The sequence below is a fragment of the Mercurialis annua genome, linkage group LG1-X, assembly GCF_937616625.2.
Source record: "Mercurialis annua linkage group LG1-X, ddMerAnnu1.2, whole genome shotgun sequence".
Lineage (NCBI taxonomy): Eukaryota > Viridiplantae > Streptophyta > Magnoliopsida > Malpighiales > Euphorbiaceae > Mercurialis > Mercurialis annua.
The window spans coordinates 50007263-50027857 of NC_065570.1; the positions used below are offsets into that span (position 1 = coordinate 50007263).

A 20595-nucleotide genomic window follows, 5' to 3' on the forward strand; every position below is an offset into this window, starting at 1 on the left:
AAGAAAACCAAAGTGCCTTTGTGAAAGGCCGAAACATTTCAGATAATATATTACTTGCTCATGAGTTGACACATCACTTGAAAACGAGGAGAGGGTTGTCCAAGTTCAAATTGGCTCTTAAATTTGATATGAGTAAAGCCTACGAAAGAGTTGAATGGGTCTTTATTAAACGAGTACTGAGAAAATTGGGCTTTCACCATTCTTGGATTCGGTGGACGATGAATTGCATCTCTTACTCGCTGAATTTTAATGGGTCCTCCCATTGGTTCATCAAATCGTCTAGAGGCTTACGTCAAGGTGACCCATTATCACCATTTGTTTTTCTATTTTGCGCACAATGCTTTTCTGCTTTACTTTCGCAGGCATAGACCCAAGGTCACATTACATGAGTTTGAATTTTCCGGAGAAGCCCGAGCATTTCCCATCTCTTATTCCCTGACGACTCTTGATTATTTTTCAAGCCACACACACAAATGCAGATCGGCCAGTAATATTTTACAACTCTACTCCAAGGCGTCGGGACAAGAGGTTAACTTGATAAAATCTCTATTCTATTTAACCGTAACGCCCCTCAGGAAACATATTTGCAACTGGCAACGACTTTAGATGTTGCTAGAATAGGGGGTCAGGATAAATATCTAGTGATTCTTGTTCTAATTACTAAATATAAAATAGCTATGTTTAGAAAAATTTGTTCGAGGGTTCGGCATAAGGTGGAAATTTAAAAAGGATGTTTGCTTTTGTATGAAGGAAGAGATATTCTAATTAAAAGTGTAGCTACGGCGATTCCGGTTTATTATTTTCTTACTTTTCGCTTCCAAAAAGTACTCATAAAGAAATTAATAGCATAAGTTCTACTTTTTTGTAGGGGAATAGAAATGAAGAGCGGAGGATGCATTGGATCTTATGGGCAAAATGTGTCTTCCTAAAACAATTGAGGTTTTTGGGTTTTTGTGATTTAGAGCATTTCTACTTAGCGCTTCTTGCTAAGCAAGGATGGCGTATTGTATTTCATCCGAATTCATAGACTTCTAGGGTTCTTATAGGAAAATATTTTCCTCACAACTTTTAATGGAAGCGAATATTCACTCCAATAGCTCATGGGCATGTCAAAGTCGTTTGCAAGGTTGAAAAGTTCTTCAGTTGGGGGCACGTTGGCAAGTGAGATTCAGTAATTCAGTGTTGATTCAAATCTCCCCTTGGCTTCGTATCAAGCCACCTTTTACAATAACCACAACAACTGTTCTGCCGCAACAAATTCATAAAGTTTCAGAACTCATAGCTGCCGATAGAAGATAGTGTGATAGAGAGCTAGTCACGCGCATCTTCGAGCATTCAAATGCACAAGATGTTTTAAAAATTTCCATTAGTATAACGGGTCAAGAAGACTGCTTTGTTTGGCACTGATCCAAGTCAGACCGAGTTACTGTAAACTCAGCCTATCATTTGTCCTTCGGAGCATCTATAGGTTTCGTCCCAAACCCGAAGATTGTTGGCCCTTGGAAATTTTTATGGAAATTAAACCTATCTCCAAATGTGAGATGTTTCTTTTGGAAGTGTATTCGTAATGGTCTTTTTGCAATGAGAATATTCATAAGCGGCTTTTAGAGAAATCTGCTCTATGTTCAAGGTGCACTTATTCAGAATCTTTGGAGCACCTATGTTTCTCTATCAGTTTGCAGAAGCGGCTTAGATCCGTTCTGACATTTCACCCTCCTTAGCTGAACTGCTTACATTCTCAATTATTAGGGTCTGGTTGTTTCTTGTTAACAGGCTAAAGGAAGTGGGAAATCAGTTTGATGTTATGTCTAAATTTGCTTGGATTATGTGGTCAATTTGGAGAGTAAGAAACACATTAATTAAAATTTTTAAATGTGGACAGCGGAAATCCTTCAGGAAGCAGCATATTTCCGTAAGGAAATTAGCTCGGTTTCAAGAAGAAGACTGGCAAAAAATAGGAGTCTCGGCATTGTCCAACCTGCTAAAGCTTATGTTCGCTGGTTTCCTCCACCTATTTCTGAGTTCAAAATAGATTTTAATGGAGCTTTTAAGGCTGAATCACAATGTGTGGTAGGAGCGTGTGTAGTAAGGAATCACGCAAGAAGAGTGGTCCATTCCTGGGCAAAACTATTTAAAACCATCAAACTCTCTGGCTATAGTTGAATGACTTAGAGATACAGAATTCTATAAGGTCTAATACCTTAAAAAACTCCGACCTTTTATCACCTTTTCAATCCTACCCTGACGTTGAAAACTGGTCAATTTATTTCGCATTTTCTCGTTTCAATTGAACTCCAATTTTTTATTTTTTGTCAATGTTTTTATTGAAATGATGAAATCATTCAATTAATTAAGTATAAAGATAAAAGTAAATTCATTTCCATTCAAAAAAGTACTAATAAGTCCTTTATTTTTAAAAACTAACTAAAAAAATAATCAAATTAAAACTAATTTAAATTCTTAATTTATTTAACTAAATCTAAATAAATTTTAAACACATACAATTAATATTTGCTAGACATGGAGAACGTGTTGAATTTTTTTAAAATAAAAAAAACGTCAATTTTATATTTCAGAGTACAATTGACACACAAAAATACAAAATATGGTAAAATTGATGATTTTTTAACGTTAGGATAGGATCGAAAAGTGGCTAAAATGTCGGAATTTTTAAAAGTATTAGATCATTCTATGACAATCTTCTAACCCAATTGGTGTAGTAAGATGTGAGACTCTTATAATCGATTTTTAATGAGGATTTTAATCTTTCTGGAAAAAAAATTATTAGAGTATGTGAAATTAATTTCAACGTTTCGGGTTATCTTAAGTATACAAGATCAATTACTTATATATTAGCCAGAATGGCGTTGTTAGAGACTAATGATCATTAATTTTGGATGGAATTTGCTCTTCAAGATGTTTTTTCCTATATCCTGGTTGATAAAGCAACTTTAATTCAATGAAGTATTATGGTTTTATTCTAAAAAAGGATCAATTACTCCTAATCTTAGTAATTCGTATTTAGCTTCTAAAATATTGAAAAAAAAACTGCATTAATATAAAAAAATTATAGTCACATATGAATATTTCTGAAAATTTAAATAAAAGACTAGGAAATGACATTCTTTATCCTATTCTTAGCAACACAAATTTTAATTTTGTATTCCAAATTTACGAAACAAAGTACCAATCATTCAATAAATTCGAAAGATAATGTATTGTAATGAAGCCGGCATGAAAAGCATGATATATGAACTTTTAGGTGTTCATCAAGTGAAACTAAAATGTATTTTATATGCACAAATATCACTAGGGTTTGCAAAACTTTAGACAACCCGAATTAATCAAATAAACTGACTGGAGTTTAATTAATTTAATTGGAAGGTTTTATTTAAATGTGCATACAGGTATTAATAGGATTAAATTTTATTAATAATAAATTTTCATTCAGTTTGTTTTTAATTTACAAATTTGATTCAATAATTTAATTATTAGTATTATTTTCTTACTTCACATTATAATTTTATTGGTATTACCGAGTCACTCAAATATTTCAATCGGTTAAATTTTATATTTTTGAATATTTATTATTTAGTTTTGATACGGCTAGATATTTAAATTTTGATGGATTTGCTTAAAAATATAGTTAAATTCAATTACTGAACTGCATATAGAAAAAGCTATGGAATGCTCACTCTATATATCACAACATCCTTAGCTTTCTAAATTTGTTTCTAATTTGAGCATTAATACCCTAACTTACCAAATAGATCAAATTTAAGTGAAAAACAAATAATTATAAGCTTTCCAAATTCATTTTAGTTACAACATATGGCTTGTTTTCTGCAAGTATGTACTTATTTTGGTTTTATTTGATTAATGGTCATGTTTTACAAAGTCAAATTTGTAGTTATATGCATTTGAATAATACTTGTCATTTTTTAATTTTTATTCTATTTTCCCTACTTACCAATTCAAGCTTGCTTCAATTATAATTTTTTTAATCAAAATATTACTAGCTGTTAGCAAAATTTCAAATGTGTCTCCTCCATGAAGATATTAAAAGGTTTGTCATTTATTATTTCTATATATTTTTAATTTGAATCTTTCATAGAATAATTAGTATTAATGAAAACTATTTTAATTGGATATTTGTTAACTAATTTATAATTAAGTTATATAATATATTAAAATTTAAATTTTAGATATAATTTCTGTTACTAGTTATATTAAATGTTTAATGACTATTATTTTCTGCAAACCTAAAGAAAAATGTGAGAGGATAATATGGTAAATAAGAAGCAAAGTAGTAAGTGTTATTCCCCTAAACAGAATTTAGAATTCAAAAACTTTCAAAAACAAAAAGAGAAAAAAAACCAAATATATATATATAAGAAATTGCAGATTGTTAACGGTCGGATACATACGGGATCTAATTAACGGCGTTTACTAGTAAAAAGGCCGTCCTCAGCTAGTAACGAAGCAGAATCAGTAACGGCATTAACATTTAACGCTTTTTTCATCTCTCATTTTAAACTTACAATTCACACTCTCTCTAATCTCTCTCTACCTCTGATATCAAAATTCATTTCGTTTATTATTAGAAAATTATAAATTTTTTTAAAAAAATCTTAAAATTTCACTTGATTTCTCTACCATCCATTGTTGCAGACAATCAATAAATAATTTGTAAGTTTAATTCGCTTCAGATTCTTTATTTTGATCATGAATGTACGTTTCTTCTTCTTCTTCTTCTGGATCGATCTTGTGCGTTTATAATTCATAATTAGTTTTAAATTTATGTAAAATGTGCAGGTTTTAAGATTATAGCATTAATTTAATGGTTTAATGTGCATTTTGATGATAATGTTTGAAATGTGTGACCTGATTTGACTTGAATTTGAGTATTGTTTTGTACTGAGTTGTTGTTTAATTTGCTGAGTTGACTGTGCGAGTTAGGTTTTGGTTTTGTTTATGATTTGAAGTTTGGGGTGATTGTTTGATGTAGATAAAGAGAGAGGTTAAAACTATTAAGAGGATGGATTCACAAAGAAGAGGAGGTGGATTGGTGTCACTTTCGCCCTCTCAAACGCCGCGTTCGAGCGATAAAGCGGCAAGATCTGGAGCTGATTTTAGCTCTTCGACGTCGTCTTCTTCTAATAGTAAGCATGATAAGGATAAAGGTGTCAATGTTCAAGTCATTGTGCGTTGCAGGTATGAATTTGGTGCTTTTTATTGAATTGTTATTGATTCCTTAACTATGGGTTGTTTTTGTTGTTTTATGAGGGTAGCATTGTTTAGTTTGTGTTGCATTGTTTAGTTTGTGAATTAATGTTGAGGAAGTAGAGTGATTGGCGTAGCATTTGAGTTTTGGGTTTGTCTTTTTTTGAATGCAGGCCGTTGAGTGATGATGAGATGAGAGTGCATACTCCAGTGGTGATTACTTGTCATGAGGGTAGAAGGGAAGTTGCTGCTGTTCAGAATATCGCTAACAAGCAGATTGATCGAACTTTTTTGTTTGATAAGGTAAGTTTGTTCGTGGCCCATTCTGAAGCTAGGAAAATGAAAAGATAATGGAATTTTCTATTTTTTGTTTTTAGTTGTTTAGTTACAGATATGATATCTGTTATTATTTTCTTACTTTGTTTTAGGTTTTTGGCCCAACGTCCCAACAAAAGGATTTGTATGACATGGCGGTGGCGCCAATTGTGTTTGAAGTGTTAGAAGGTTATAACTGCACCATATTTGCCTATGGTCAGACAGGAACAGGAAAGACATACACAATGGAAGGAGGAGGCAGGAAAAAGGTTTGATTTTGCTAGACATGCACATTTGTTGTCTTTTTAAAATTTCCAACTTTTTTCAAATTGTGCATATTGTCTTCTGTAGAATGGGGAATTTCCAAGCGATGCTGGTGTCATTCCAAGAGCAGTTAAACAAATTTTTGACATTCTTGAAGCTCAGAATGCTGAGTATAGCATGAAAGTTACATTTTTAGAGCTATACAATGAAGAAATTTCAGATCTTTTGGCGCTGGAAGAAACTACAAAATTTGTTGATGATAAATCTAAGAAACCAATAGCTCTTATGGAAGATGGAAAAGGGGGTGTTTTTGTTAGAGGCTTGGAAGAAGAGATAGTATGTACTGCAAATGAAATTTATAAAATCTTGGAGAAGGGTTCTGCAAAGAGGCGCACAGCGGAGACTTTACTTAACAAGCAAAGTAGTCGTTCTCACTCAATATTTTCTATCACTATTCACACTAAAGAATGTACTCCAGAGGGGGAGGAGATGATCAAGTGTGGAAAGCTGAACCTTGTTGACCTTGCTGGTTCAGAGAATATTTCACGTTCTGGTGCACGAGAGGTTGGTCTAACCATGATGATTGCACTCTACTCTTTGATAATTGTTAAAATAGCCTGAAAGAAAGCATAGTCATCCACCGTGTATGAGATTTGTGTATTGGTCAAACTAAATTGTTTAACTTTTGAAACTTCTATAAAATGTTGGTTTTGATATATATGCTTTTCTAATTAAATAATGTCTTGTTAACAATTTATATTTGAATTTTAATCCTGAAAAAAACAAATGAATCTTGCAGGGCAGAGCAAGAGAGGCAGGAGAGATCAATAAGAGTTTGCTTACACTCGGCCGTGTGATTAATGCACTCGTTGAACATTCTGGTCATGTTCCATACAGGTATTACATGCAAAAAGTATGATCTCTCACTTTTTTCCTCCCATGTTTATGAACTCTACGAATCATATTAATGGAAACATGAATGGACTTCCAGGGATAGCAAATTAACAAGGTTACTAAGGGATTCATTGGGAGGGAAAACAAAGACTTGTATAATTGCCACTATATCACCATCTATTCATTGCCTGGAAGAAACTCTTAGCACTCTAGACTATGCACATCGTGCCAAGAATATCAAGAACAAACCAGAGGTTAGTAGTCACTCATGAACTGCTTCTTGTGTTCACTTGCTTATTCATTTATTTCTATCCATGGTTTGCTTATTCTTTGAGTTATCTTTGCTTACAACCTCCATATTTTATACTGGTTGTTTTTTCAGATTAATCAGAAGATGATGAAATCTGCAATGATCAAGGATCTGTACACTGAAATTGACAGGCTAAAGCAAGGTACTGCTTATACTGAATATAAATTGAAAACAAGTGCAGCTTAATGTCTGCAAAAATTAATTTATGTCAAATAATTTATTTTGCGTTCTAACAGAGGTGTATGCTGCGAGAGAGAAAAATGGAATCTATATACCGCGAGATCGTTATCTGCAAGAAGAGGCAGAAAAAAAGGTTTAGTTCATACCATATAATTTGATGTTGCACCCCCTCACTTGACTGAGTTTTACCGTGAAATCAAATTATTGTTGACTTGATATATCAATCTCCTCCCAGGCAATGGCTGAGAAAATAGAGCGCATGGAACTTGACTCAGAATCTAAAGACAAGGTATGTTCCATTAAGGGCACATTTCACAGCCGTCTTACCCAACTGCATGTCAAAACGGAAACTAATTATTTGTCTTCACTTATGTTCAGCAAACAATGGAGCTTCAGGAGCTTTACAATTCCCAACTACTTTTGACTGCAGAACTAAGTGAGAAACTCGAAAAAACTGAGGTAACTGCGTTTAGGTGTTCAGCATGCAGATTTCCCTGATCTATTATCATACTAAATCTGAAGTTGTTCTCCACTTTGCTGATACAGAACAAGCTAGAGGAAACTGAAAATTCCTTGTTTGATCTCGAAGAAAAACACCGACAGGCAAATGCAACAATAAAAGAGAAGGAGTTTTTGATATCTAATCTCCTCAAATCCGGTGAGCTTGCTTTTCTTTTGTTTGCATGCAACTTTTAGTTTGTGCTTTCAATTCAAGTTTTCTTCTGATTCAAAAAGAGTAGAGGAGAAGGTACTAAAAGTGTTAATTTTTCAAATTTCCAGTTATTTATGAGCTTAACAATAATGGCCTTTGTTAATCTTTCAGAGAAAACTCTTGTTGAACGTGCTTTTGAACTTCGAGAAGAACTTGAAAATGCTGCATCAGATATTTCCAATTTATTTGCCAAAATTGGTTTGTATCAGTTTGATATTTGACTTTGTTGTTGGGTATTATCTTTCTTGGAAGTACTGATCTTTATAGCTAATAGTGGTTTCTTTCAGAGCGGAAAGACAAAATTGAAGATGGAAATAGAGTACTTATCCAGAAATTTCAGTCCCAATTGACCCAACAGCTTGATACCCTGCACAAGACCGTGGCAATTTCTGTAACTCAGCAGGAGAAGCAACTCAAAGATATGGAGGAAGACATGCAGACTTTTGTATCAACAAAGGCTGAGGTAAGCCTCACAAAAGAAGTTATTAACTTGCCTCACTATAATTGGTAACATTACAAATTTTATTTGTATGCATAAAGGCTACTGAAGAACTTCGAGGAAGGGTTGGAAAGCTGAAAACCATGTATGGATCTGGTATCCAAGCTCTGGATGAAATGGCTAAGAAACTTGAGGGAAACTCTCGGTTAACTTTTGACAATCTAAATTCTGAAGTTTCCAAGCATTCGCATGCTCTTGAGGGTGTAAGTTTCTTACAGCTAGTTTTGGTTAAAGTTTACTTTTTGACTATATCTTTGACTGGAGTTGACTAAAATTTAAAATGTGAACTCTTTAATTCTCTTTGACATGAGTTATATACTCTTTCAGCTTTTCCAAGGAATTGCTACGGAAGCTGATACATTACTAAATGATCTCCAAAGCAGTCTACATATTCAAGAGGACAAGCTGACTGCGTTTGCAAAGCAGCAGCGTGAGGTTTGTAATTGGATAATTTTTACTATAGCTTGCTGTTAACCAGTGTTTATATATTGTCGCTTTTAAATAACTGATGTATTTTCTTATTGGATATAGGCACATTCTAGAGGAGTTGAAAGTGCACGATCAGTTTCTAAGATAACGGTAAACTTCTTCAAGACTCTAGACTCGCATGCCTCCAACCTATCCGAAATCGTGGAAGAAGCCCAAATAGTCAACAATCAGAAATTGTCTGATCTCGAAAAGAAATTTGAGGTAGTTACAAACTTACAATGGATTTCTAAAATTACTGGACCAGTGCTAGGCCCTTTTTTATGCTTATTATTGCATTGCATTTCATTCACTGCAGGACTGTGCTGCTAATGAAGAAAGGCAATTGCTGGCAAAAGTTGCAGAGTTGCTTGCAAGTTCCAATGACAGAAAGAAGAAACTGGTATGAGTTCCATTTTAATGTTTCTAGCTCTCCCGAGTGCGCCTGAGATCATACAAGTATACTTCCAGTGGTATCCTGATGTGTTATGTTTATAGGTTCAAATGGCATTGCATGACATGCGGGAGAGCGCAAATAGCAGAACTAGTAAGATACAGCAAGAAATGGCTACCATGCAGGATTCCTCATCTTCTATTAAGGCCGAATGGAATAACCATATGGAGAAAACAGAAACTAATCATCTCGAGGACACGAATGCAGTGGACAATGGAAAGAAAGATCTGGAGGATGTTCTCCATAAATGGTAATGGCTATTGATTTGCATTTCTTTCTCATACTTGTAGAGTATTGAGTGCTTAGTTTCTCATCTGAACCAATTTCAATCATAATCTGGCCAGTTTGAACAAGGCAAGAATGGGAGCACAACAGTGGAGGGATGCTCAAGAAGCCTTGCTCAACCTAGAAAAAAGCAATGTTTCTTCTGTGAATTCCATTGTTAGGTAAGTCATTTCTGCCAATTATCCTTTATCATTTTAGCTTTCTATATTATTAAATATCACTGATATAATTTCTTACTTCACTTAGTGGAGGAATGGAAGCCAATCAAGCCCTACAATCACGTTTTTCATCAGCTGTATCGACTGCTATTGAAGATGTGGATGCTGGAAACACAAACTTACTCTCGTGCATTGATCGTCAGTATCTAGTCTCTATGTATACGGATAATCTATCTTATAACCTTAGTTTCTAATATTGGCCACTGATGAACAACATATTTGCAGATTCGTTACAACTTGACCATGATGCTTGCGGAAATCTTAATTCCATGATTGTTCCTTGTTGTGAAGACTTGAGGGAATTAAAGGGTGGCCACTATCACAAGATTGTAGAAGTTACAGACAATGCTGGGAAATGCCTTCAGGATGAATATGCGGTAAGCATCTTCAGGGTTCTAGCAACTTTTAACATGTAGAATATAAAGAAAAACACATACTGCAAGACAATAATTTAATTGCTCTCACCTATTGCATAAATGGAAATGCAAACGCAAACAAGAAACGCCTAAATGAGAAACAGCAAAACCATGGTTTTTTGTAAGAATAGATTTTAATTATAGAGTTCGTGAGATTTAGAGGCCTAATGAAACTCCAATGTAGGACTCGAAGTTTCCGTACAACATAGGCTCTCACAATTACAGAACTGAACACCATTTCGCTCTCAGAAAAACATATTATAGAAAGTAACTGAATTTTTCTACTGTGAGCTAATGTTTTTCAATGCTCGACAAACAGGTGGATGAACCATCTTGTTCAACACCAAGAAAGAGATCCTTCAACCTACCGAGTATTGCGTCAATCGAGGAACTCAGAACTCCTGCTTTCGAAGAACTATTAAAATCATTCTGGGATACGAAATCCGCCAAGCAAGCAAATGGAGACATTAAACAACATATTGCTGCAGTCTATGAGGCCGCGCAGTCCTTGAAAGACTCCAGAGTACCTCTCACCGCTATTAACTAAGAGAAAAAAAAAAGTTAAAATCGGCAGATAGAGTATAGTGGTAAGAAAAAGAGGTTTGTGTACAGAAAAAAAAGGGTTTGGTATTATGAACTACGTCTCTTCTTATTCATTAATTGATTGCTTAAATATGATAGATTCTTTTTTATTTTTTGTTCACTGGGTAGGATTATTTAGAAAGGTATTGTTTGAAAAAATATGAACATTTACACGAGTTTATTAAATATAGTGTGTTGTTTCGGAGATCAATTTTTTTTTTTTTGAGAACGTGTCGGAGATCAATTAGTTAATACGTTTTGCAGAAATTTGAGAAAATGAGAAGAGTGTTTACATTTTTGGTCTATAAAACTACTCTTGTCTTGATCACTGAAAGTTATGCAAGTGACAAGGCCATTCAACTGGTGTTTTAAAAATGTGCTTGGTAAATGGTTCAACTGGTTAAAAAAGAAACAGATATTTTACAACACATTTATATATGCAGGCAGCATATATGGGAAATGTCTTTGGATGAATTGGTTGAACCAGCGGGTTCGGTTCTTGAAACATTGCTATCAACTATTTTAAAATGAAGGGGATTTATACATAAAAATGAAAAGTTGAATGATTTAAATCTATTAAAAGGTAAAAGTGGAGGGGTTTAAATATATAATGGAAAATTTAGTGGCCTTCACCCAAGAAATTTTCGGGATAATTATTATGTGACTTGATCATCCAAAAATATCCTTTTTGACCTTTTTCGACGGTGTACGATTGCCTTATTATGTCAAAGTATTATTGTCCTCATAGTATTTTAAATTTCAAATAATTAAAACTTTGAAGAAAAAAATTAATTATACTATACCTAAATGTTAACAGAAAAACGATTTTTTTATTATAGGGAAATATTCAAGGAAAAATAATATTTTATAGCAGCTGTCTCATTTTTCATTTTGCGAATAGTGTTGCTCATAGTTTAGCGAAGGCAACATATTCTATGTCAGAACGTACGGAGCGGTATATGGTCTTTCAAACTTATCGTTGATGTTCTAAATTCTGAGATTATCCAATAAAGGCAAGATTGATTATAAAAAAAAAGGCAAAATACATATTTGAATTCCTACATTTATCTATATTTGATATTAAATTTTTATATTTCGATTTATCAATATTAACTTCCTATAATTTTAATTTGAGACATGAAGTGCATATACTTTACGTGCCAATGCAGCTGAGATGAAATTTTTATTTACTCGTTTATTTTAATCTTATTGAAATTTAGTCCATGTACTTTAAATTTGGATGACATCAACTCCTTGAATCACTTTTTTTCTCTTAACCAATAACACTTTTTTTGATATCGGACAAATCTAATATCTACAAAATTGAAAATGTAAGAATTCCATGTTAGACAAATAAAAATAGAGGGATCCAAAGCTAAAAACAGAACAAAAATAGGAGCCGAAAATGCATTATGCCTTCAAATAAAGGACAAACATTACGACATTGCCAAATACAAAACTGAAGAACCTATACAATGTATAGCGATAAATGCTGCTCAAGACTTCTACGTTACCATTAACTTAGCTAAATATATATAATATATGTACAGAGAGGGGCTAAATCAACTCATTTCAAGGGAAACAATGAAGATTATTCCATTCCAAAAAGGAAAAAAAGATAATACAGAAGCATATAGGGTAATAATGAAGATAGTCTGGAGCCTGGCACCATCTCTTGCTATTCTACATTGTGTATCGATTTATATTTGACCATCTCATAAAACCCTGTAGAGGAGGAAAGAATGACCGGGGACCAGGTCTTGTGATTAATAAAATCCACCTTCTGCCTGCAAAACGTATCAAAAGCTATGTTAGAGACCAACTCAAAGACCAGCAGTAGCTTAAGAAACCATGTCATTCGTTACAAAATACAATTATACGTAACTCGGGTTATCATAGTACTTAAGTTCCTAACAATCATAATGTTGATAATCACCTCCGCTTTGTCAGACTAGTGACTCTCAGACTTTGTAACATGGCAGCGGAAACTGAAAACAGATGAGATAATACTTTTTTATGGATAGGTCATAAATGTAGAATTATGGAGTTTTATCAGCGTTTTCGAAAATAAAAACAGAACGCTGAAACGTAGAGCTCGGGAAGTTTCTGTGCTACATAGCTATCAAATATAGCAGGGTCAGGCAAGAATCACAAATAGACCTTTGGACCTCAATATTGTGCCAGCTTTTCATTCCATTCTTTAAGCTTGGCGCAGTTAAATTAAATGCTTAACCTTAAAATGGCAGATATATGGGTGGATTTCACTAAAAAGCAACAAATAAGCATTCACTTGAACATAAACTAAACACTTTCTGAGAAATGAAAGGCAATGATGACATTGAGAGATACCTGAAAAATATATCATGATAAACTTGCACTTAATAGTCCCATTGGTCTCTCTCTGCCCAACGTTTCATCATCGAAGTCTTCGTTAGTAGAATTTTCTTGACATAACAATCTATGCTCTCGTATCGGATCTAAGCTAAGAGCACCCCAAACCATTTGATGTGCATTCCCTTGGTCCGACGCATGACTGGTCTCGGGAATGTCCTCTACAGTTTGTTTCACATCATGAGACACAAGGTCGATTCTTTTATCATCGATAGTGGCGGGTGGCTCCGCATTGAGGTCAGAGCCCAAATCAAATCCAGATTGATCATTAGCATGGAACGCCACAGTTACTGCCCCTTGCTCTGGCTGGTCAGCTGGATCTTTTTTCTGCCTCTTCCATTTTTTTGTAGATGAAGTACCGTCATCTTCAAAATCTTCTTCTTCTCTCTCTCTATGCAAGTAAACCCATAATTTTCTTTCCCCGTCAAATTGTACACAAGGATCCCGCTCGTAATGTAAACGGTCCAAAGCTCCGCTAACGACTTGATTCACTTGAGCATCAGACACATCTTCAACAATATATTGAGAGTCTCTTATCAAGGTACAAACATCTGCCCTAGTGCCGATACTTCCAGGTAATCTGGATGCTGCATCTCTCACAAGACACAGAATCGTAACATGAGGTGGTCGATCCCGCTTCAGCATGAAATGATCTCGAGCTTTTGAAGTTGGCTTACCGCCGCCCCTTCTCAAGGGAGCAACAATCGACTTTTTACCATCAGCAGCTGTGTATAAGAATGCTCTGTCAGGAATGGAATACCGTAGAACTTCTTCCTTACGAAAGTAATCCCGTACTTCTTCTGAACTCGGGCTAATAGTATTGAGGCTCTTCTGAGCTCTCAAGTCCTTGAATCTTTCTTTCTCGTCTAAATTGCACTGCATCAATGACACGGGTGGCGCCGGAAGACTTCCAATTTGTTGAAGAGTCTCTTGACCACTTTTCAGCCAATTAGCAAATGAATCAACCACCTTGACGAGCATTTTATGAGGAAGACCCCAATATTCCGGAGAAGTTACCTCCTCCATGGTCTCATGATCTGTTGAAGTACAAGAAACTGGACCAATCCAAGACCAACTCTTCGTAGATTTCTCATACGCCACCAGTGTTTTCCAACCTTTTGCTCCTAAAGGTGCTGTTTTCGATAAAAATATCCTGAGAACTCCTCTGACCAGATCCTGAAGGGGCTCTTGTGTCTCAAGAATACAAGGATCCCCAGGGTTCGATCTCACACGGTTAACAATCTCTTGTACGGTAAGGGATGGCACATTCACCTGTGCAGCATCGTCTAATTTATTGGCATCAACATTCTCATGAGAAACAATACCGTTTGCATCACCTTCGGGCTTTCCATTTTGCTCCTCACTAGATTTTCCAACCTCTAAGGAATCTTCTGGAAGAGAACTGACCATCGCCATGCGAACGGCAGATAGAAGATGTATAACAGAAAATGAGAAACCAGTGTGAACAGTAGGCGTAATCGGAGTGTAGGGCTTTTTCGGTGGTGGTTTAGTTTCGATATCCATGTCTGCAGTCCCCATTTCTGTAATGGGTGGTTCAAGAGGTTCCATTTCTGAGGTGCCAATGTCAGCCTCCAATCTACTTTTCCCCTTTTTCTTCAATGAAATAGAATCATCAACTTGCTGCCTAATATTAAACTGCATTATACCATCTTCATCTCTTCCATCAAAATCAATCAATTCCTCCTTTGCTTTCCGTTTCTTCGCCAATGGTTTAGACCCTAAATCATGCATATACGCTTCACTCCCCTGTCCTTTCTTTCCAAATCTGCCTAGCCCATTTTCATTTAACAGAGAAGTTTCAACCAAATTGTACTCCTCATCAATAGCATAACCATGGCTGACTTCCCTCAGCTTCCGGTCAGAAGGGTAGGCCTTCGATGAGGATATATACAAATTTTCACCAGATTCTTGCAACTGGCCATTCCTGCTTAATTTGCGACTTCTCTTCCTGTCATTATCATCCTTAGCTTTAGCCAAGTTAAAGGGAGAGTTTTTTTCCGAAAGCCTATTATGCAATGGACTGCTGTCACACATCTTCCCCTTCTGTTTAGATTTTGAAAAACACTCCGGCATATCCCCAAGCTCATTAAAGCCACCCGCTTTTCTGGAAAAATCTATCGTTCCATCAAAAGCCAGTGTGTCCTCTTGCATTTCTTTCTTAATAAATTTTCCCTTTTTACCATCAAAGCCAGATTTCAATAGCAATGGACGAGAACCCTCCATCATACCACTAGAATAAGTACTTTTGCTTCTCATCAAAGGATTGATGTCCTCATCGTCATTATCAAAATGCTCAGATGAGTCTGACTCTGTATCTTCAATTCTGGCATATATCCTGTTTGATTTCTTTGCTCCTTTATCCAGTCCTCCATTCTGTACTAAATTTGCTCTGATCTTCTCCCTTGGTGGTTTTGCTCTCAATTCAGAAAGCAGAGTACTATCATTCACCTGAGGAGATGCGGATCCATAAGTTTTAAAATTGAGATCATGATACTCTTTCCCTGTTTTCCATTTCTTGCTTCTCATATTCCGGTCCTCAGGTATCATAGAGGAATCTACAGGGAAAGCAAGTGCTTGTTTCTTTCCATGCCATATTGGATCACCATGATCTGACATGTCAGCCAGATTACCCTTCAGAGTTAGCCGTGGTGGTGTCCTGCCTTTCAGTGATTTCATCTGACCTCCACCAGCATATTGATGAAAATTCTCCTTGACCCTTTTGCCAAGTTCATGGGAAGTTCGAAGATTTGATGGCTTACCTGCAGACCGTTTCACTTCGGACAGCTGATTCATATTCCTATTCCTCCCATAGGCAAGCAAATCATTCTTTGAAGAGAAAGGAACGCCCATAAAATTGTCAGTGCCTAATTCATCACTTCTTAAGAGGTCATGCTTCTTTCCTGATTTTGAAACCCCGGATTTTTCCATCAGACCGCTGTATGCCATATTTCGGTCTCGCTCCATTCTCATTCCGTATATCATATCTTCAGCATCATCATCGTAATCATCATCTCTCATCTGATCTCTTTGCCTGAGTGTTGTGCCTGAGTCATATCCCATTGCCTTTTGATGAGAAACTGGCACCGGAAAACCTCGAAATGGCCGAGAATTAATGTCCACTCCATGGTAAAGAGAAGGAAACTGACCAGTCGCCTCATTAGCTGACAGAGGTTTTGCTCCAGACAACTTCAGTATACCTTTCTGGTTCTGCTTCCCATACTTTGACACCTCCAAACCCATGGAAGGCATTCGCGAAGGAAATTCCAAATTAGCACCAACATCATAACCCGTATTACAGCCCAATTTCAGTGCACCTTTCCTATCCTTAACCCTTTTGCTCCATGGCTCATCACCAAACTCGTCTTTCTCCGACGAATCACTCTCTAAATCTTCCTCCATCTTCTCATTCATCAAACTCTTTTGACTCTTCATTATATTCAAGACCCTAAGCTTCTCTTCAATACTATACCCCCTACAATTAAACCATGTATCCCTTATCTGACATATATTAGAAACCATGTTATTCTGATGGCTCCTCAAGAGATGGTAATGCTTCCGCTTCTGAAAGAAACTCAAACCTTCCCGATAAAGAGCAACTCTTGGCTCACACAAACCACCTTTCAACATCTCAAACAATTTCTTAATAGGGCTACCAAAATGAAAATTCTGACCCTCGAAAAGATCTTTGAGGGTCTGCATAAACGTGAACTGATCCAAATCAGGCAAATACTTAGTGAGGTTAAACCTCTCATCTTCAGTTAAAACATCATTCCAAACATCAATAGACAATATATCCTCCAAACCCGAAAGATCATATAATTCAAAAGGAACACTACAAGTAAAATTCCCAATTTGGCAAAACTCAGCCCCGGTTTCTCCTAACTCTAACAAATCAAAATCATCAGATCCAGCCCCGGAATCCGCATCATCAAATTCATCATCCTCCTCATCATCCTCAACATCAATATCATCAGATTCAGCAGCGGAAACAGCTCCGCCTAGACGCTGAACCTCATCATGATCATCATCATCACTAGACATACTCTCCCCACTATTGGGAGAAATCTCTGGATCAAACCTAGAACCCTTATAGCTATTATTCTTCTCAATAGCCATAATCACACCCAAAGCTTTTCAATTTCCCAATTCAAAACCCTAGAAAAACAAATTAAATTATTCAACATTTACAATCAAAAAAAGCAAGCAAGCACAATAAATTAGAGAACCCAGATAGATTCCTCAAAAATAAAAGAGCCCAAATAAAAAAAATTCAATCTTTGGCAAGAAAAAAGAAAACCCAATTGAAATCATTACCTTTTCAAGTGAGAGACTGAACTTTGGCGGCGAAATCAGAAAGTTTTTGCGACCATAAGAGAGAAAAAATTGTAATTTTTTGTGGGCGTAAATAAAGGAAACCCTAAATAATAAGAATTAGAATATAAAAAGAAAAGGATAATAAAGGAAGAGGCAAAGAGGATGATGATGACAGGAGGAGGGAGGAGGTGGAGAAGACGATGCTGACGTGGAAGGCTGTGGGCCGTTTGATTTTTTGTATTCGGAAAAGATGAAAGGGTATATTTGGAAATTAAATTAAAGAAAGAGAAAATGCTGTCTCAGGTAAAGAGAGGAGAAGGTTTTGATTTGGTTAGAGAGAAAGAGAAAGAGACGAGTTGACTCAGTGAGTCACTCACCTGAGTCACTCGCTCTTTTTGGGTGAAGGAGAAGAAAATGTTTAAACAATAAAATTCAATTGCGTGTCATCCTACGTGGATATTGATTAGCCGTTTGATAGTAATAGCATTTCTAATGGAATAGAAGATCAATTCACCCTTCAAGTTTGCACAAAGTATAAAAAAGTCGATTTCACAAAAGTGGGTCAAAACAATCTCAACATTTGCTAAACCGTAACGTTTCACCCCTTTAACAAAAAAATATGGATTACCTAATTAAAAAATTAATACTAATTAATCTTAATAACCCTAATTAAATCCTAATAAATAACCTTAAAATTCTAATTAAAACTCTAATTAACCTAATCAGCACCCTTTAGCTCTTGCTACATCCCCCCACCACCGACTATTGTCGCCGTTTGTAACTGTCTTTCGTCTGGAAAAAGCAACGCCGCCATTCGTCGCAGTTTGTCATTCATCAGTAATGAATCGTTCGTTTCATCATTCATCAGCACCGCCATTCATTTCATCCTTCATTAAAAGGCGTTTGTTTCATCATTCATCATTACCGCCATTTGTTTCGTCCTTCATTAGAAGACGTTCGTTTCATCAGCATCATCGTTCATCGCCATTCATTGACATTCTTCCATCTATTGTTTCTTTCTTCTTCTTCTTTGAAGAAACGTAGAGGAGCAACAACGGTTAGTCGACGGGGAGACATGGCGAGAAAACAACGGTTCGTTGTTTCGCCATTCATTGGAGAAGAAGAAAAAAAAAGAAAAAAAAGTGGTGACCATACGTAAACAAAAAAGAAAAGTGGCGTCGTTCGTTGAGGAAGAAAAAAGATGAAGGGGTAAAGAGAAATCCTACACTAAAAAGAAGAAGAAGAAGAAAAGTAAAACAAAAAAAGGGCAAAAAGGCCGCTAATTGCTTTCTTTAAATTGATACAATATTTAAACTCTTAGAATTATAAAGGAATAATTGAATTTTAAATTCTTTTAAGTGCCAATTTGAAGAATAAAATAAATATGAAGGGTCCTTTTAAATTTTTTATCATTCTAAATTGGAGTGTGTTTCACTCTTGGGGATGCGGTCGTGGGAGGATATTTTTAATACGAAATGGCAAAGATTGGAGTTTTTTTTATCAATTTTATAGAATTGTTTTTTTTTAATATTTTGTACCAACTTAGAGGGTTAGATTATCCTTTGTTCATCTTCAATCCGAGGTTGTTTCATTTATATATAGATAATGTTTTATAAAACAAAAAAATTGTTTGTGTGGATATTAGTAGAGAACGCATTCTTTTGGAGGCGTTTCTAAACCGAGGCAAGTTATCATCAAAGTGAACCACCTCCTTTTTTCCTACATTGTTGTTTGAATTCGACATTCGAATAAGTATTAATTATGCAACTTGTCTGTCTCTTCGAATTACATGGATCTTGTTTTGGGGTTTTTAATAATATTTTTGAAATTTCGTTACGTTATGAACCTAGAAAACCCAATAACATGCTCATATGTAGGGGATATACATGTAAGGTAAGAAATACTATTGAATCTTGTTGATTGGAGTGTCTAGAACTCGCTGCATTTTTACCCTGGGTGTGGTCAGAACTGGATCACAAGCATAATACGGAAGTTCTTCGTCTCGTCGATATGGTTCTATTATTTTGAACCGGGGTCTATTCCAACTTCAAAAGAACCCGTAATTCCGAGTTCAAACGAACCCGAAAACAAGGTCAAACTGGAATTTGGAAGATCTGAGAGTTGAATCTGGGTCATGGAAAAGGATGATCACGGCACTACTGAGAGTGGCGGAGGCGCCACTCCACACGCCGATCGCGGCGGTTCTAAGGGGGAGCAGTAGTTCGCCGTTTGGCTCAGGATTTCATAAAAAACACTAAAAAAACCTTAAAATGCCTTAAAAGCACATTGGCATGCACTATAATCAATACACGTCTAATAAAACATCCTAAATTAGGTAAACGACATAATTATGATGTGAAATCATGGAGATCTAAGCTAGAACACATTCATGGTAAGAAAAACATAAAACGTCCTAACATGCATTCTAAGTATTTAAATCAAACAAAAACTAGAATTGAGTTATAAAATGTATTAAAATAGCCTAATATCATGTTTCTAATCAATTTTGTATGGCATCCTAGCAATATTACTAAGTTTAGTAAATACGGCAATTAGCAGTTTATGACAAAAATAGATAAAACTACCTAAACATGTATCCTAAACACACCAAATCAGCAGTTCTAATTAAAACATCATGTAAAGTGAAAAGAGATAGCTATGTGTCACGACCCAAAATATTGAGCCGCAACCGGCGCTAGGGAACGGGAGTGGTAGCTCCGGAACCCGTAGCAAGCCTAAAATCACAATAAATTTTCCGCAAATAATAAATGAATTCATTAAACATTTAACATTAAACAACGGAAGCAACACATTTATATATATCATATAATCAGACATGTACACTAACTGTTTCAAAAACTCGCGGGCTCTAGTTACCGTACCCTGTACGAACTGGTCCCGCGGTACTATATACATCAGTTAGTGTTTCAAACATCTCACTGGCATCTGGGGCCGTGGATTATATACAAAGTACGTAGCCTATCAAAAAGCATATAAACAATGAAAGCAGTTAATATATACAATCAAAAATGAACTGCTGTCTAGGCTACTA

The 20595-nt window shown here is 35.6% G+C and overlaps 2 protein-coding genes across 2 annotated transcripts; one reads left to right on the forward strand and one right to left on the reverse strand.

The window, feature by feature from the left end:
* The first annotated feature begins 4522 nt into the window (after positions 1 to 4522).
* On the forward strand, positions 4523 to 11028 carry LOC126681551 (kinesin-like protein KIN-5D). Its single transcript, XM_050377104.2, has 23 exons — positions 4523 to 4689; positions 5009 to 5214; positions 5397 to 5526; positions 5652 to 5807; positions 5890 to 6366; positions 6602 to 6699; positions 6794 to 6950; positions 7079 to 7148; positions 7243 to 7319; positions 7422 to 7475; positions 7565 to 7645; positions 7733 to 7844; positions 8010 to 8096; positions 8186 to 8361; positions 8439 to 8600; positions 8725 to 8832; positions 8929 to 9087; positions 9182 to 9265; positions 9361 to 9566; positions 9661 to 9762; positions 9848 to 9957; positions 10045 to 10196; positions 10555 to 11028. The coding sequence occupies exons 2-23, from the start codon at positions 5039 to 5041 to the stop codon at positions 10780 to 10782; spliced, it is 3162 nt and encodes a 1053-aa protein (XP_050233061.1). The 5' UTR covers positions 4523 to 4689; positions 5009 to 5038; the 3' UTR covers positions 10783 to 11028.
* A 1165-nt stretch (positions 11029 to 12193) lies between these two features.
* On the reverse strand, positions 12194 to 17951 carry LOC126680030 (uncharacterized). Its single transcript, XM_050375067.2, has 3 exons — positions 17544 to 17951; positions 13167 to 17384; positions 12194 to 12604 (listed from the first exon to the last, which is right to left on the reverse strand). The coding sequence occupies exon 2, from the start codon at positions 17343 to 17345 to the stop codon at positions 13179 to 13181; it is 4167 nt and encodes a 1388-aa protein (XP_050231024.1). The 5' UTR covers positions 17346 to 17384; positions 17544 to 17951; the 3' UTR covers positions 12194 to 12604; positions 13167 to 13178.
* Positions 17952 to 20595: the final 2644 nt, after the last annotated feature.

What these genes read in the sequence shown, in the direction of transcription:
- LOC126681551 (XM_050377104.2), top strand. Translation starts at nt 5,039, where the DNA reads ATGGATTCACAAAGAAGAGGAGGTGGATTGGTGTCACTTTCGCCCTCT. An exon ending in ATATCAAGAACAAACCAGAG is followed by an intron (nt 6,951 to 7,078) that starts GTTAGTAGTCAC and finishes TTGTTTTTTCAG; the next exon opens with ATTAATCAGAAGATGATGAA. An exon ending in TCTGTGAATTCCATTGTTAG is followed by an intron (nt 9,763 to 9,847) that starts GTAAGTCATTTC and finishes TACTTCACTTAG; the next exon opens with TGGAGGAATGGAAGCCAATC.
- LOC126680030 (XM_050375067.2), bottom strand. Translation starts at nt 17,345, where the DNA reads ATGGCTATTGAGAAGAATAATAGCTATAAGGGTTCTAGGTTTGATCCA.